The 14,972-nt window shown below is 37.1% G+C and overlaps 2 protein-coding genes and 1 long non-coding RNA gene across 3 annotated transcripts; 1 reads left to right on the forward strand and 2 right to left on the reverse strand.

Annotated features, from left to right (window-relative positions):
- Positions 1 to 633: 633 nt before the first annotated feature.
- Positions 634 to 1,259, reverse strand: LOC113321577. Its single transcript, XR_003346766.1, has 4 exons — positions 1,191 to 1,259; positions 997 to 1,060; positions 740 to 864; positions 634 to 662 (listed from the first exon to the last, which is right to left on the reverse strand). It is a non-coding gene; the product is annotated as an uncharacterized LOC113321577 (long non-coding RNA).
- A 31-nt stretch (positions 1,260 to 1,290) lies between these two features.
- Positions 1,291 to 3,432, reverse strand: LOC113324955 (RNA polymerase II C-terminal domain phosphatase-like 1). Its single transcript, XM_026573224.1, has 5 exons — positions 3,424 to 3,432; positions 3,254 to 3,343; positions 1,639 to 1,780; positions 1,361 to 1,546; positions 1,291 to 1,298 (listed from the first exon to the last, which is right to left on the reverse strand). Exons 1-5 carry the CDS (start codon positions 3,430 to 3,432, stop codon positions 1,291 to 1,293), a joined length of 435 nt encoding a protein of 144 aa, XP_026429009.1.
- A 3,124-nt stretch (positions 3,433 to 6,556) lies between these two features.
- Positions 6,557 to 10,212, forward strand: LOC113322693 (arginyl-tRNA--protein transferase 2-like). The gene is made up of 7 exons (XM_026570832.1): positions 6,557 to 6,663; positions 6,754 to 6,910; positions 7,183 to 7,221; positions 7,384 to 7,534; positions 7,916 to 9,034; positions 9,258 to 9,588; positions 9,724 to 10,212. The coding sequence occupies exons 2-7, from the start codon at positions 6,775 to 6,777 to the stop codon at positions 9,838 to 9,840; spliced, it is 1,893 nt and encodes a 630-aa protein (XP_026426617.1). The 5' UTR covers positions 6,557 to 6,663; positions 6,754 to 6,774; the 3' UTR covers positions 9,841 to 10,212.
- Positions 10,213 to 14,972: the final 4,760 nt, after the last annotated feature.

The following is a 14,972-nucleotide window of genomic DNA, read 5'->3' on the forward strand; positions in this document are numbered from 1 at the left end:
CAAAACTTGAATCACTTTAGGTGAAATTATCACTATTCTAATCTAGCTTAAACTAATTCTGATTTGTTGCTACACCATAAAAGGTGAACGCGAAGTACTCAAGTTTCGCAAAGCCACCTCCTTCGACAACTCATCCTTGGCTGGATCCACAATATCCCATATGAATCCATTTTCCTTTACGAGGGAGAGTTTATCCGAATCTTTGTGCACAGCTCCAGACTCAGGTGCAATGTGTGCAACATATTTATCTGCATTGTTACCATATCATAAATTACTAGCTATAGAATGGAAAAAATGACGTAAAGAGCACTTGAATAGATCTTCTCAACACAACCATATCCTTAACCAACAGGTCATAGCGGATAATCAGCGCATATACCTGCCAAGCAGCGAAGAGCGTTCTCAGCTGCCTGTTGCTGAGCATCTTTCCTTGTTTTTCCCTTGCCAACACCTATTTTCTCACCACCGAACAAAACCTGAATCAGATTCATGAAACAATACAGATTATAGTCAAGAGTAGAAAGTATAAGCAGTTCATCCATACTAACAAACTTACAAAATAGAAAAGCTCTAACATCCGACCGAAAGCAAGGAAAATGATAACCTACCTCAACGAAAAGCTGCAGATCCTTACCGGTGCTTGTATCGAATTTGTACTCAACCTACACAGGAAAAAGCAAAATTAAACAAAAACATTTAAGAAATATGTGGGGTTCAAAGTCTAATCCGTATGACATACCTTAGTGCCACACCTACGACCAATTTCTTGCAGCACTCCTATAGACATAGAGGGAGGAAACACTTTTCCAGCTTCATTTTATCTGGTGGTAATGGACACTTGATTCAAATTTATCCCATTTTGTTCTGAAAAAGAGTATAACAAGAAGCCAGCATATTGATGAATGCGAGACACGAAATGGAGCGGGTATACTATTTGCCAGTTAAATATAATAGAGAGACCATTTTGATTGTCAATTGGTGAAACTTTTTACATACCTGACGGCAAAGACTGGCTTGACGGTTGATCATTAAGTTTCTGCCGTTTATGTCCCAAAAACTCCTGCATATTAGAAAGAATTTAACTAACTGGTTTGTTCCGTATGGCTTGTATAATTAACTCTGGCTTTGAGTGAGTGCCAAAACTAACAGGTGAATTCCAGTAGTCAGCAAGGCACAAATAGGAGACAAACCTGTTCATTCTTTACTTGAGGTAGGGGAGGAAGAGTGCCAGAGGGTAAGGAATTCTCAACACTGCGATGATAACCTTGTTGTTTGTCAGGATTTGATGCATCAGCATCCTGAAGATGCCTTAACGTTTGGTTACTAGGTCCCACATTGGGGTCCTCTTCCACCAACCAACCTCCGCGACCCTGGAGTGATGGTACTGCTACTTGTACAAGTGGTCTTGATAGATTTGAAGAGTCACCCAACCCAAGTTCCTGCACATCCTGTCCGTGAGGCATGGTGATGATTCTTCTCCCTGACTCAGGGTTTAACTCTGAGGGATTGACTTCTCGTCTCACAGAAACTCCAATCAAACCAGGCTCTAAAGTGCATGTGGAGAACATGATGTGAGCACATGATGAAAAAAAAAACACCACTAGAACATAATAGCCAAAACAAAGTTAATCATTTTACTCTGTAGTGGCACAAGGGTTCTCGGAGCCGTCGGCCAGGTAACATCGTGCGAGACAGTTACTGGTTGCTGCGAAATGTGAGGCCTCAAATCATGATTATTACCAACAAAAGGTGCTGCTGAATCCACCATTTTCTTGTCATCCTAAAATATAAACAAGCTAATTGGCATTATTGGAGGTTAAATAACGACAATAAGTGCTGTCGGATGTTGATCAATCCTTAATTATTATTATTCCATAAACTCATATAAATAGAGTTTGAGTATTACAGAAAATCTGGTATTCTCCCAGAATATTATGGTAACTAAATATCTCTAAATATATTATCTCCAAATATAATATATTGTCTATTACACCCCCGTAGTCGTAACGGGAGAGGAGCACACATTAAGACTAGAACGGAAACGAACAAACAATACTCGAGGAAGGCCCTTGGTGAAGATATCTGCATATTGACTGTCAGAAGGGATGTGCAAGACATGAATGTCACCGATACGTACACGCTCACGTACAAAATGAATATCAATCTCCACATGCTTAGTGCGTTGGTGCTGGACATGATCCCCAGCCATGTAAATGGCACTAATGTTATCACAGTAGACAATAGTGGCACGTCGTAACGGGATGTGAAGCTCGAGAAGTAAATTGCGTAACCAAGTAGTCTCAGCAACAGCATTGGCAACTCCTCTGTATTCGGCCTCCGCACTAGAACGAGATACAGTAGCTTGTCGTTTGGATGACCAAGATATCAGGTTGTCTCCAAGAAAAATGCAGTAGCCAGAGGTCGACCGACGAGAATCCGGAAAACCCGCCCAGTCAGCATCAGAGTACGCAGTCAAACCAGTAACAGTGGAAGCGGACAGAAATAAACCGTGATCAAGAGTGCCCTGAAGATACCTGAGAATGCGTTTAATAGCCTGCATATGTGATTCCCTAGGGTCATGCATAAATAAGCAAACCTGCTGCACGGCATAAGAAATGTCGGGGCGGGTGAAAGTCAGGTATTGAAGAGCTCCGGCCAGACTTCGGTATAATGTTGGATCCTTGAGTGCAGGGCCAGATGTAGTACTGAGCTTCGGTTGTGTATCAACTGGAGTAGCGACTGGGTTGCAGTTCGTCATCGATGCACGAGCAATAATATCCTGTGCATATGAAGACTGTGACAGAAACAATCCTGAATCTGAGCGGGTCACAGTGATACCCAGAAATTGGTGTAACGCACCAAGATCAGTCATAGCAAATTCATGTTTCATCAACTCAATGAAACGACCTAGAAGGGCATCAGTAGAAGCGGTTTCATCAACTCAATGTAATAAGTATGCAGTTTCCGAACCCGAGTGATAAACAAATAGTGAGGGATCACAAACACTTCCACGAAAACCGCAACCAATAATAAATTGTGCAAAACGCTGAAACCATGCCCGAGGTGCTTGTTTAAGTCCATAAAGAGATCGACGAAGGCGGCAAACATAATCGGGATGAGCGGAATCAACAAAACTACTAATTTCTAAAATGAAGCAAAGACAACTAATTTCTAAAATGAAGGTCATCAAATTTTCTTTTAGTAACAGATAAGTGCAAATCAAAACTAATGAAAAAAACCAATGCAAACTCACAGGTTGCTTTAGTCTCTGTTCAACTTCAGCACCATGCATACCCTCAGTTATGGGGGCATCTCTGTTGCCGTTTGGTATAAAACCAGCATCCTGACAAAATAGGGAACTAACATGTTAACATTTGCGAATCTTTTGTTGGTTCCAGTATAAAATGCAGCCAACTTGCTTACCTCTAACATCATAAAATCACTAACATCAGGTGGATAAGGCAAATTTGCAACTTCATCTTCATAGCAAATTTCAGAGATTTTTCTCAATAGATTTTCGTCAAATTCTCTGCCAAATATGTCATGTTTAATGCACCAGATAATAAGAGGTAAACTGAAGATGATAACAATAATCCAATAAAGAACCATATAAAATAAATGCTTTATATCGTACTTGAAAAACCCAGCTCTAACATTGCAGGCAACATTTCTTGCTACGCACAAAACCGGTACTGCATTTGCTGTCTATCAAGAACAAAAGAAGCCCTTCAGATTTAAATAAGATACAGAATTAAAAGGTCACTTTTGATCTTGTGGCTGTAATTAAAAAGCGCGGTTTCGTTCAGCGCTGGACGCTGTTTGGTTTAGCGCTCTGGCAAACGGATACATTTTCATCCCAAACTCAGATCACTTCATATCTCTATATAAACTCAACACATGAACTCGAAATCCCCAACCCAAACTTGTGAAGTTTTACTCATTCTTCTTCTCCTAAATTCTCAATTCAAAAATCAAGCATGGTTGCGTTCTCAATTGCCGAAGACAATGACTTGGTGAGAAGTTTTCACAAAATTAACATGTCTCAAACAACCAACATCTTTTGGGAACAAGTTGTTGAATAATTTGTAAGAATTAATGGAAATGCTAATGGAAGATGCAAAAAACAACTACAATCTCGGTTAGCAAACACCAGGCGTTATTGCAAGTTTTTTTTCATTTCATTCAGGGCATCAAATGGTAATCACGAGGATGCTATGACTTTATATGAAACGGATCATGGAACACCGTTCAATCATAACACCGCTTTAGAGATATTTGGTTATGAAGGAAAATGGTAAACTGAAATCTATCTCCGGCAGTTGTGATTGGGACCCATTCTGTGTCTCATAGGTATATGTTTGCGACATAATGTCAGGATGCGGATGACTAGTAAACAAACGGCGAGGAACAGCTGAGCTACCCAATGCTATCTCATCGATGTTCTGTGCATGGTATGACTCAGTGACATAAGGACCAACAGTCTTGTTCTTCCACCAAGTATTATATTGACCCTCAGTGACTGCATAATAGTCGGTGACCTCTACAATATCTCTGTCATCAATTTGATCCAAATTTGGAGGATTTTTTGGGACAACAATCTTACATTTAATCTGCCTCTGAAATCTCTCTGCCAAGTAACAACCAACTTTTGTGCGTTTTTCAAAGTAAAAAAACAGAACTCTCTTTTTGGAGATATTTAGTGCATGAGTATATTGGTCTCCCACATGATACTCATTATCTGTCCATGGTTGCCAAATACATGATTCACTTGTTCTAGTGTCAATTTGTATTCTTGCACTTTTGACTTAGTGTTTCATAGTGTCCTTTTGGCCTCCTTGATGTCCCATCTTCCTTGATGCAATCCTAATCTTCTTGAAGAGACAAATCTTTGGGAAAACATCATAATGTCCTCCAGGTGTCAGAAAAAGCAAGGGTCACATGTTGCGCAAGTAGTAATAGTACCAATACTCAAGTACCATAACCATGCCATCTAAATTCGAACCCTTGGTTGACTAATCGTCGAGATATTTATAGGTATTACCTTACGAAGCTAGACCCCAATCATACTCCCCAACTCTATCTAAGTCCGCTAACAACAGAACCCAACGTTTATCTACTTTTCCAGTAGAATGCGCTAGAAAATAATGACCAAAACACCACATAAAGAATGCTCGTGTCAATGTCTCTGCACACGCAGTATTATCCTGGTTTTTTCTACTATCAATGTACTCTCTCAAGACTGCTAAGGATAATGATTTTTTCTTAGAGTCCCATACACCATAATTTTTGATATCCAAAAAATATAAATCATCTAGAGCAGGATATGTTAGATCACTACCCAACTACGACATAACTACTACTAGGGTCACCAGTGGGAATTCCCGTTAACATGTACCAATCTAAAGGAATGAGGCCAATTTCAAACTCCCGAAAATGAAAGCTCTTAGTTTTTGACCACCATCTCTCAGCTATAGCTTCAACTAAGCCTCTATCCCCATTGGCGAAATCAAACTCAAAAACCGAAGAAAAGACACAATTGGCACAATATCGTTTTGCTACCGGATTATCTTTCACTACAATTTTGTAACACACTTCAATATCCTTCAAACTACCTCTAAAGCTTACTTTGCAAGGGGCTTTCGTAACATCGTAACATATATGTCTATCATAATTCTTTGATGAAACTATATCCAACCGATCTAGCATTTCATCCATACTCATACTACAATCAATAACAAACATGGAAAAAAATATCGTTATCATTGTCATTCATTTTCATCCATACAACTAATCAATTCATCCATACAAACTAAATTATCATTATCATCCATACAAACTAATTATCATTATCAATTCATCATACAAATAATCGAATTATCAACAATTTCATTTTTTGTTCATCACAAATAATCAAATTAAACCCTAACAATTCTAAAAATCAATTTCAATTACATATCATTAAATCACGTAAACATATCATCTAAATCATGCATTGTATCAACTATCAATCATCAATATCATCAAATTTTCGTCATAATCAAAAATCAAGAAAACAAAAACCTAAAATTTTAAATCCTTACCTCAATCAATTTCGTGGACGGAATTGAATGAAAATACTCTCAAACGATCAAGAAATCGAGGGAGTACAATCTCACTGAAGGAATTGAGAAATAAACGTCTAGAATCACTGATCTACGAAATCCATTTGCGGGTGTGTTTGAGAAGGAAAATGAAATGGGAAGAACTGAGGAAGAATGGGCTTCTGCGCTGGAGAAAACCCGATTCCTGGACGCTGAACAGTTCAGCATTGTCGACTTAGCTGACCAAGTCAAACACTGGTCGGTTCAGCGTCCAGCGTTCACCTGGACGCTATTCTGTTCAGCGTTCCGCTACTAGCTTCGCCATCTCATAGGATTTAGTAAGTTTCCCTAGCTGACGTGGATGACCAATTTAACTGCTAGATTAAAAAATCATAAGGGTAGTTTGCTTCTCCGACTGACTAAAGGCCATTTAAGTAATTCAAAACATTGTTATATTTTGCTTATTTCTAAGAATATCCGTTTCTTCTGTAATTTTGCAATCAGACAGAGAAAGAGAGACCTTGTTTGGGGAAAAGAAGAATCTTACTCGAGACAGCAATCTCTGAATCTCTCGATTATCCAGGTTTGTTACGATTCCTTGTCTGCTTTTCGTTGATTATGCATAACCCTATGTTTATTTTCTTTGTTGAAAGACTAATTTGTTTAATTGTAGGTCAAAAAAAATTTAAAGAAAATGTCGTCGGGGAAGATCAAGAATGAAGCGAGTAGCAGTAACAACAGTATAGCTGAAACTGTTGTTTCTGATGTTGGTAGAAGAAAGAGTACCTGTGGTTATTGTAAATCATCTGCCCGTTCCAGTGTTACTCATGGTTAGTTTTATCCAATTTCCTTCTTCTTCTTCTTTTTTTTTTTCTGTCAGTTGTTGTTATTTTTTGTAACGTATGATCTGAGTTGAAGTGAATTTTCAATTATAGATGTTCATAATTGTTCCTGTTTATGGATCGAACAATGTAAGTGAGTAGTTGTTTGCCCCAAATCTTAATAAGTTATTGGGAAAATTTGGTATTTCGACTTTGTATATTTGGTGCAATTTCAATCAAGTAAGTCTATCGTCTGAAATTCTCTTGTATAACTTTTGTAGGTCTATGGGCTCAAAGCATTACAGTGGATGACTACCAAGGTTAGTAATTTATTTTTATTTTTGCACCTTTTGTGAGATTTTTTTTTTCCGGTTATGAAATAGTATGCTCATTTCCGCGGTTGGATTTTCGATGTGGTTGTATGATCTCAGAATTTGGTTTAGGAATGTGTATAATATTTATTTTTTTACACTTGTTCACAGATCTTCTTGACCGAGGTTGGAGGAGATCTGGGTGTTTTCTTTACAAACCTGAGATGGATAAGACATGTTGCCCAGCATATACTATCCGTCTAAAGGCAGCTGACTTTGTTGCTTCCAAAGAGCAGCTTCGCGTGTCTAAACGAATGCAAAGGTACCTTTTTTTTCCTTTACCTTGACGGCTTGACCTTGCTTTCATTTAGCTGATGGTATCATTCTATGTGAAGCACATATGTTTGTAGTTCTTCCAGTAAAATAAATTCAGAGCCGTCGTTTTCAACGGGGAATCCCATACTTGATCCTGTTTACCCGGTCATTTAGACAGTAAACCACTCTTGAGACACTATGTAGCAGAGATACTTCTGCCATCTGGTTAACTGCTGAAAATGGATTTCACCCTTTTCAAGTGCTACATTGTAATTATAATTATATGCGCATTTTAGGATTATACTTTACAGATACCCCAAAGGGTAGCTTAGAAATTTTTTTAAAGTAAATTGTATTTCTGGCTGATGGTGGTCTTACTCATGATTAGGTATCTAAATGGCACATTAGATCAGAAAAAGCCAGATATATTGATGGATGGTTCGGATACGTCTATCTCCACAGTCAAGAAATCCTCCACTGGTAGTTCTGCAGGAAACAGTGAGGAAGAGAAATTTCTTCAGCACTTATCAAGCCAAATTGACTTTGTTGTACATGCATGGGCTGTAAGTGAGGGCTTTCCTTCAGATATACAACTACCAAAGGCTACTATGAAAAAGTTTACGAATGCCAAAAAGAAGCAAATTGGAGGATCTGAAGATATCTTGTACTCTAGCAACATTTCATTTCAGATAGCGGCGATCTTTAAGCGGTCTAAATTGGCAGAGCAAGATACTAACATGCTTGGAGTATCGCAAACTGGTGCAAATCAAAATGGAATGTCTTCTGAGCTTTCACCAAAATTTATTGCTGAAAGGCTAGCATGTTCTTTGAATCAGCTGGAGGAGTTTACTGTTTTGTCGGCCAGAGCTGTTAATGGGCACCTTAATTTCTACTCTGCTGAAACACCAATTCACACAGGTCAAGTGCCCGGAACCACGATAGTCTCTAGCAACTCTCCTAGAACCTTCCGAATTAAGCAATGTTCCATGGTGGAGAGCACCAAATCTCCCCAGCAAAAAAGGCGGAGGCTTGAGATGCGTTTAAAGAGATCGAGTTTTGATCCTGAAGAATATGATTTGTATAGAAGGTATCAGATAAAAGTGCACAATGATAAACCTGAAGATGTCAAGGAAAGCTCGTATAGAAGATTCCTTATTGATACTCCCATAGTGTTTATTCCTCCATCCGGCAATAGTTCAGTTCCACCTTGTGGTTTTGGTTCTTTCCATCAGCAATATCGGATCGATGGGCGGCTTGTTGCTGTTGGTGTGGTGGATATCCTTCCGAGGTGCTTATCAAGTAAATATTTATTCTGGGATCCAGATCTTGCTTTCTTGTCCTTAGGTAAGTACTCTGCCCTACAAGAAATAAGTTGGGTAAAGGAGACCGAAGCTGTTTGTCCTAGCCTTCAATACTACTATCTCGGTTATTATATTCACTCGTGCAACAAAATGAGATACAAAGCAGCATACCAGCCATCTGAGCTTCTCTGTCCTTCTCGTTACAAGTAAGTTCCTGATGTTTGCATAATGAACAAGAGTACTTAGAATATCAACCACTTTGTAGCTCTCATTATTTTTACATATAGTATATTGTGATAGCATTTGGATTTACTCTAGAACTGTTCATTAAACATTGTCTGCATGTTAATTTGTCTAGACTTACTTGGACGATGTACAGTGTCTATATTTGGTTGGTTCTCTGAAGACTGGGATGAAATTATTCTGCAGGTGGGTTTCATTTTATAATGCCAGGCTTTTGCTAGATAGAAAGCCGTATGTAGTCTTATCTGATTATGCTACCCTGCCAAATGAAGAATCCTCGCCATGTCAGCTCCCTCAGAATTCCAGTGGGCAACAAAATATGAATTCTGGTGAAGACGGTCCAGTTGAATTTGTCAGTGATGATGAAGATGGTGATGAGGAAATGTTGGATCCTGATTTTGAAGGATCTGATGCTGATGACTCAGACAAGGATAGTAGTTTATCAGCCGATGAAATAAACGATAGTGATGTTGGTAATGTTTTAATTGGATTGAAGAACTCCCGTATAAGATTCAAGGTATGCATAAGTTTTAACAATCTTGATTTCTTTTTTACTTCTTAAATCCCGCATTAAGTTCCTGTACTTCTCCTTAATCTGATACCGTGACTTTATATGACGTATATCTTGTTGAATTTGTGGTTCTTACCGAAGGATCTGCAACGAGCGTTTGGTTCCAGCGAAAAGCATTACATGGAAACTCAGTTGCAAAGATACATGAAGGCTGTGGGTGTAGAACTATCCGAGCGAATGGTGTATTCACTCGGCTAGGTAGATAGATACCACTTTATTTATGTCTGCTGATCGCCATAAGAAAGTCTATGCTTGTGACAGCATCTGAAAGTCGCAATAGAGGTATCATATACTTCTGCGTGCTCCCAAAGAAAAATAATGCAAAAAGTCCTATATATGGTCTCGGCTCGTGAATTGTCTTATTTTTGCCCATGTACAATGTGGGTACAGATAATTCGTCTCTGTTAATATTTTTATGTATATAGATTTCTCATTTTAATGAACTTTTTTTTCGCCGTATTGAATTTCTGGAAGACATGTTCTTGGATACAGTTGTCAGTGTCATCATCCATTGTTAAGTGGCTCCAATCATGCTTGTCGTGGAGGATAATATTATTTGAGATTAACATATTAACGTTGCTTTGCGCTCCTCAACTAGTACTGGTTTGTGCCATTTTTTCCCCTTGCACGACAGTTTAAACTTCTTAGTAGATTTTTTTAGCCTACACAGACAGGTTATGGGTCAACTGCGGGAATCTAGAATTGTTATTATTATTTTTTTGAACAAAGACGGGAATCTAGAATTTACATTCTCTTTTCTCGAGATTTTTAAAGTGAAGTACTATGAGAAGAAGAGAGGACCCCATTTTGGAAACACTATCCTCTTGAGTCTCAAGAATGTTTGGGCTTCTCGTGTGCAAATTCGTTGAGAAAAAAAGGATGGGAACATCAATTTCAGATCACCACATCAATCTATAAGAAGAGAAGGACCAAAGCGTCACAAGTTCACGTCAAGTGCGTGCAGTAGGCTCCACTTGTTTCTTTAAAAAAAAAAAAATGATGGAAGGATTATTTCATTAATTTAATGAAGAATATTGTTAAGATTCTGCCGGATACAGTCATTTAACCCAGTCAGGAGCTTGATCAAACCAGATTTCACAACTAGAATTAGAAATAGCATGTTTTGCTAGTTTATGTGCTGCATTATTTGCTTCTCTAAAGATCAACAGAACATAGCCAAGAATCAAAAGAACTATTGAGAATAACAATAATGTCTTCTATCCAAGAGTTTGCTTTCCAGTTAACAGAGCCTCTTGCACCATTTATTTCCTTTATCATGTTATTGCAGTCTCCCTCTATGTGGAGTCTTCTTATTCCTTTTTCTTTTGCCCAATTTACTTTCAATAGAGCTGCTGCAGCTTCCGCACCTTCTGGAGTTACTGCTGTTGTGAACCGGTATCTAAGTCCATGTTGCGCACCTGAAACATCTCTAACAATTAGTCCCAATCCTGCATTACCATTTTTTTAATCAAATCAGCATCAAAATTAATTTTCAAATTATCCGCATTTGGTGGGTTCCAGAAAGTAGGTTGCCTACCATTTGCATGACTATCTCTAATAGAGATTGGAATACATGAAGATTTCCGGTCATTGTAATATCTAGTAATTAAGTTTGAAATACTTCTTGCATTTGGCTGGAATATTAATTGGAGTTCCAAAAGTACTTACAATCCACGCATCCAAGTTGACATTTCCTATAGCTGTAGCAACCAGTAAGGTTAGAGTCACACAGATTCCATACTTCTTTTAAAGTATTACATTCAAGAAAAAGATGGTGCATAGTTTCCACAGAGAAATTACAAAAAGGACACGAAGCAGATATGTCAGAATCAAATCTAGTGAACCTATCACCCGTGGGAAGGCAGCCAGTTAAACATTTCCACAACAAGTGCAAAATTCTTGGTGGAATGTTTTGTTTGCAAAAGAATTTCCGGTTGATATTATCCCGATTGTTGTAAATGCCATTCTGAACTTGGTACTCACTGAGGATCACCCTATAGGCAGATTTTACTGTGAAAAAACTGTTGTATTCAGGGATCCATCTTAGAGTATCACTACCACTACCAGGAATTATTATTTTCAGAATCTCCCTAACAATTACATGGTCAAAGAAGAAATATAAAATATGCACTTTCCATGACAGACAATCAGCATCAATGAGCTGACTGGCGGTACTCATATTAGAAGAATAGAAAGTAGAGTTTATAAGACCATCAATTGTAGGAACCCTGTCCTTCCAAATGTTGATTTTTTCACCTGTGGCAATCTCCCAACAGCTATACTTCCTAATAAAATCTAGACCCTCTAAAATTCCTTTACATATCCATGAACCACTGGCAGCACATTCTCCATGCAAAGCATTTGTATTAGAAAAGTGAAAACTACTATAACCCCCCTACTATATGGGTTCAATGTATAGAAGCCCCACTAAATGGATCATCCACTATCAACTCCATGCTTTAAGAAAATGATATCACTAGGCCCAAAATATCAAAAAAAATTTCAGTTCTGGCCCGTAATTAATTATTATTAATTTTAATAATGACAACACTACCCTTTTGTTTATAAACAAAAAAATCATAACAAATTTTCATTTTCATAATTCATCTTTCTCTCCTCCAGACGAGTTCTTCTTCTGCAGAAATGGTTTCTCTTCATTTCCATATCTGAAACAATATTTCTCTCTCGAAATCAAGTTCTCACACAGTTAAACATCCAACAACTCGTGTTCTTGCGATTTCAGTACGTACCGGTGAAGAAAACTGAATGAAAATCGTCAGCAACAACTAGAAATGAAGATTTAATCATCAGATCATGATGAAAAAGATAAGTTCAATATATCTTCATCTTTTCTTTCGTTTTAAACTCCTGATTGATGATTTCCAAATCGATATCGGATGAATTTTTTTTTGTTTGCTGTTGAAAACCTAAGCGATCTGATTTCATCTATAAATCATTATTCAAAAGATGATCAGAATATGGATCTACATATAGTTATTTCATCTAGTTCTCTGTTTTGAGTTGAAATTTTCAGAATTTTTTTGTCAACAAATTTTCTACGGTTTCGAATTGAAAATCAATTTAATTTTTATTCTGAATTTCTCTAAGTTTATTAATGAATTAAGAGCATCTTAATCTCCGTTAACCGTCAAATGAGATTGGAGATAAAAACACATGATTTTTCTTGAATCAATCGATTCATGTAATTTGAATCTAGGCAGGCTTTTATTTGTTATTTGTTGCTGTTTTAGGTTCGATTTGTTGCTGTTTACATTTCAATTTGATTTTACAGGGTTGATTAATGGTGGTGGTGATAATTTTGATGGGGGAGGTTGAATAGTAAGTGGATAAAATTGAAGAAGAATATGAGAATAAAGAGGATGAACCATGTTTAGTTTTTATTGCTGGTGGTGGTGAGAAATTACAAGGAATTTGATTCATGTTTCGTTATGATTGAGTTTCTCAAAGAATGTGATTCTTATGTCCATTCAATTTAGGTGATTATGTATCCATTTTATGTTATTTGTTGGCTTACACTACTGGTTTTGTGTAGGGAAAAGGGATGCTCAGAAACGAAGAAACTGAAAGTTATTACCTATGGAGCAGAATTACCAGATGAAAAGGTGCAAAGGTGCAGGCAGGTTTGATACAACTATATGTCTATCGCTCTACTTGAACATCATATGCAGGCGTCAAAAATTAGTTATTAGTTTGTTTAAAGAATACCTAACTTATCATGGTTGTTACCAGATTTAGCTGTTTTAATTGTGAAAACTAACATAAAACGAATTTGTTCAAAATGTTGTGTAACTACGAAGTGTATGCCTTCTGATTTTACGAGTACGCTAGGTATATAGATGTTTAGTTAATAGTTACACATGTCAATTAGGTGTGTAATTTCTACTTACACATGCAAATTGAATGTGTAACTTCTAGTTACATATGCCAATTGGATGTGTGATAGTTAAGTGAAGCATTTTTTAGTGTTACGAGTATTTGAAATGATTCTCAGTTCCGATTATTATTATGTTTAATTCAATATCGGTGTTGCTTAAAATAGAACTTCATACTGTATTATCGTGCTTATCATCTAAGAATCTGATAGATTTTGTGGTGTGTGTGTGTATGTGTGTGTGTGTGTGTGTCTATCGTTTGATATAGATTACTAAGCATTTATATATGTGAATAATATATTGAATGCTTACAGGGATTTGAAATGGGGTTGTATTTATGGATTGAACATGGTTGAATGTTTGGATGTTGCATCTAGCTGTGAAGGTCAGTGAACCAGGTGGGTGTTTTACATGGATTCTGGAGGTTCTGGGATGAACATTATCCGAGTATACAGAATGGAAGAAGTCAAGTGTTACAAACCCACCCAAGGATGAAGTAATTAACTATTTTTGGCTTTCACTTATTAATGTTTTTTGAGATTTTCACAGTATGTTTTGCTAATGTTTTCTTCTGTTTTGGTTTCAGCAGCTGGAAATGATACATAAAAGTTATACTCTGGGATATGCAAGGGAGGGAATATTGAGGCTATCATCAGAGGCGTTGTACGAGACGAATTTCAGAAGCTTCGTGATGGTAGTAAGTAAAACTAAGGGTATCGTGCATGAGTCTCATACTTGATGATACTATTCTTTTTATTATACTGAAGTATGCCATATGTTTTTGTTTTTGATTCTCAGTTTATGTCCGAGGATATACTAACTGAATGTGTAACTGTCAGTTACGCTATCTAATTGGATGTGTAACTTCCGATTATACATTTCATATGCATGTGTAACTTCCGGTTCACAAGTCGTATTACACATCTATTTAAGTTCTTATTGCAACTGATCTCTTAATTGTAATTTATTCAGTTAGTTCCTGCAAATTAGTAAAGCAGTTTATTTTCCAGTTGTGTATTTTTTTTCCTTTTTAACTTACCTTGTTATTAGGATCCGACCATAAAAACAACTTTTTCGTAGTGTGATTGCAATTCATGAGATTTCATCTAACAAGAAGAGCAGATACTTCATTTTAATATGATATTATGGTACCTTTTTGTCTTATTACTTTGCAGGACAAAAAACTTGTGAGACTTGCATGCGTCTTTCTTCAGGACCTGATTCGGTATAATATAATTAATGGTAAGTTACCTCGTGTCATTTAAAACTTGTTTTTAGCTTTGACATGTATGATTGGTTGTGCTGAGAATCTAGGATCAACTATTCTTCTTGTAATATAAATAACTTGTCTTTGAATTTTTAGTATGATGCTTTGATGGAATTTTTTGCTAGTAAAATGCATTTTTAACTTCTAGTTACACTAGCCAGATACACGTG

Source organism: Papaver somniferum, chromosome 11, assembly GCF_003573695.1.
Source record: "Papaver somniferum cultivar HN1 chromosome 11, ASM357369v1, whole genome shotgun sequence".
Taxonomy (NCBI): domain Eukaryota; kingdom Viridiplantae; phylum Streptophyta; class Magnoliopsida; order Ranunculales; family Papaveraceae; genus Papaver; species Papaver somniferum.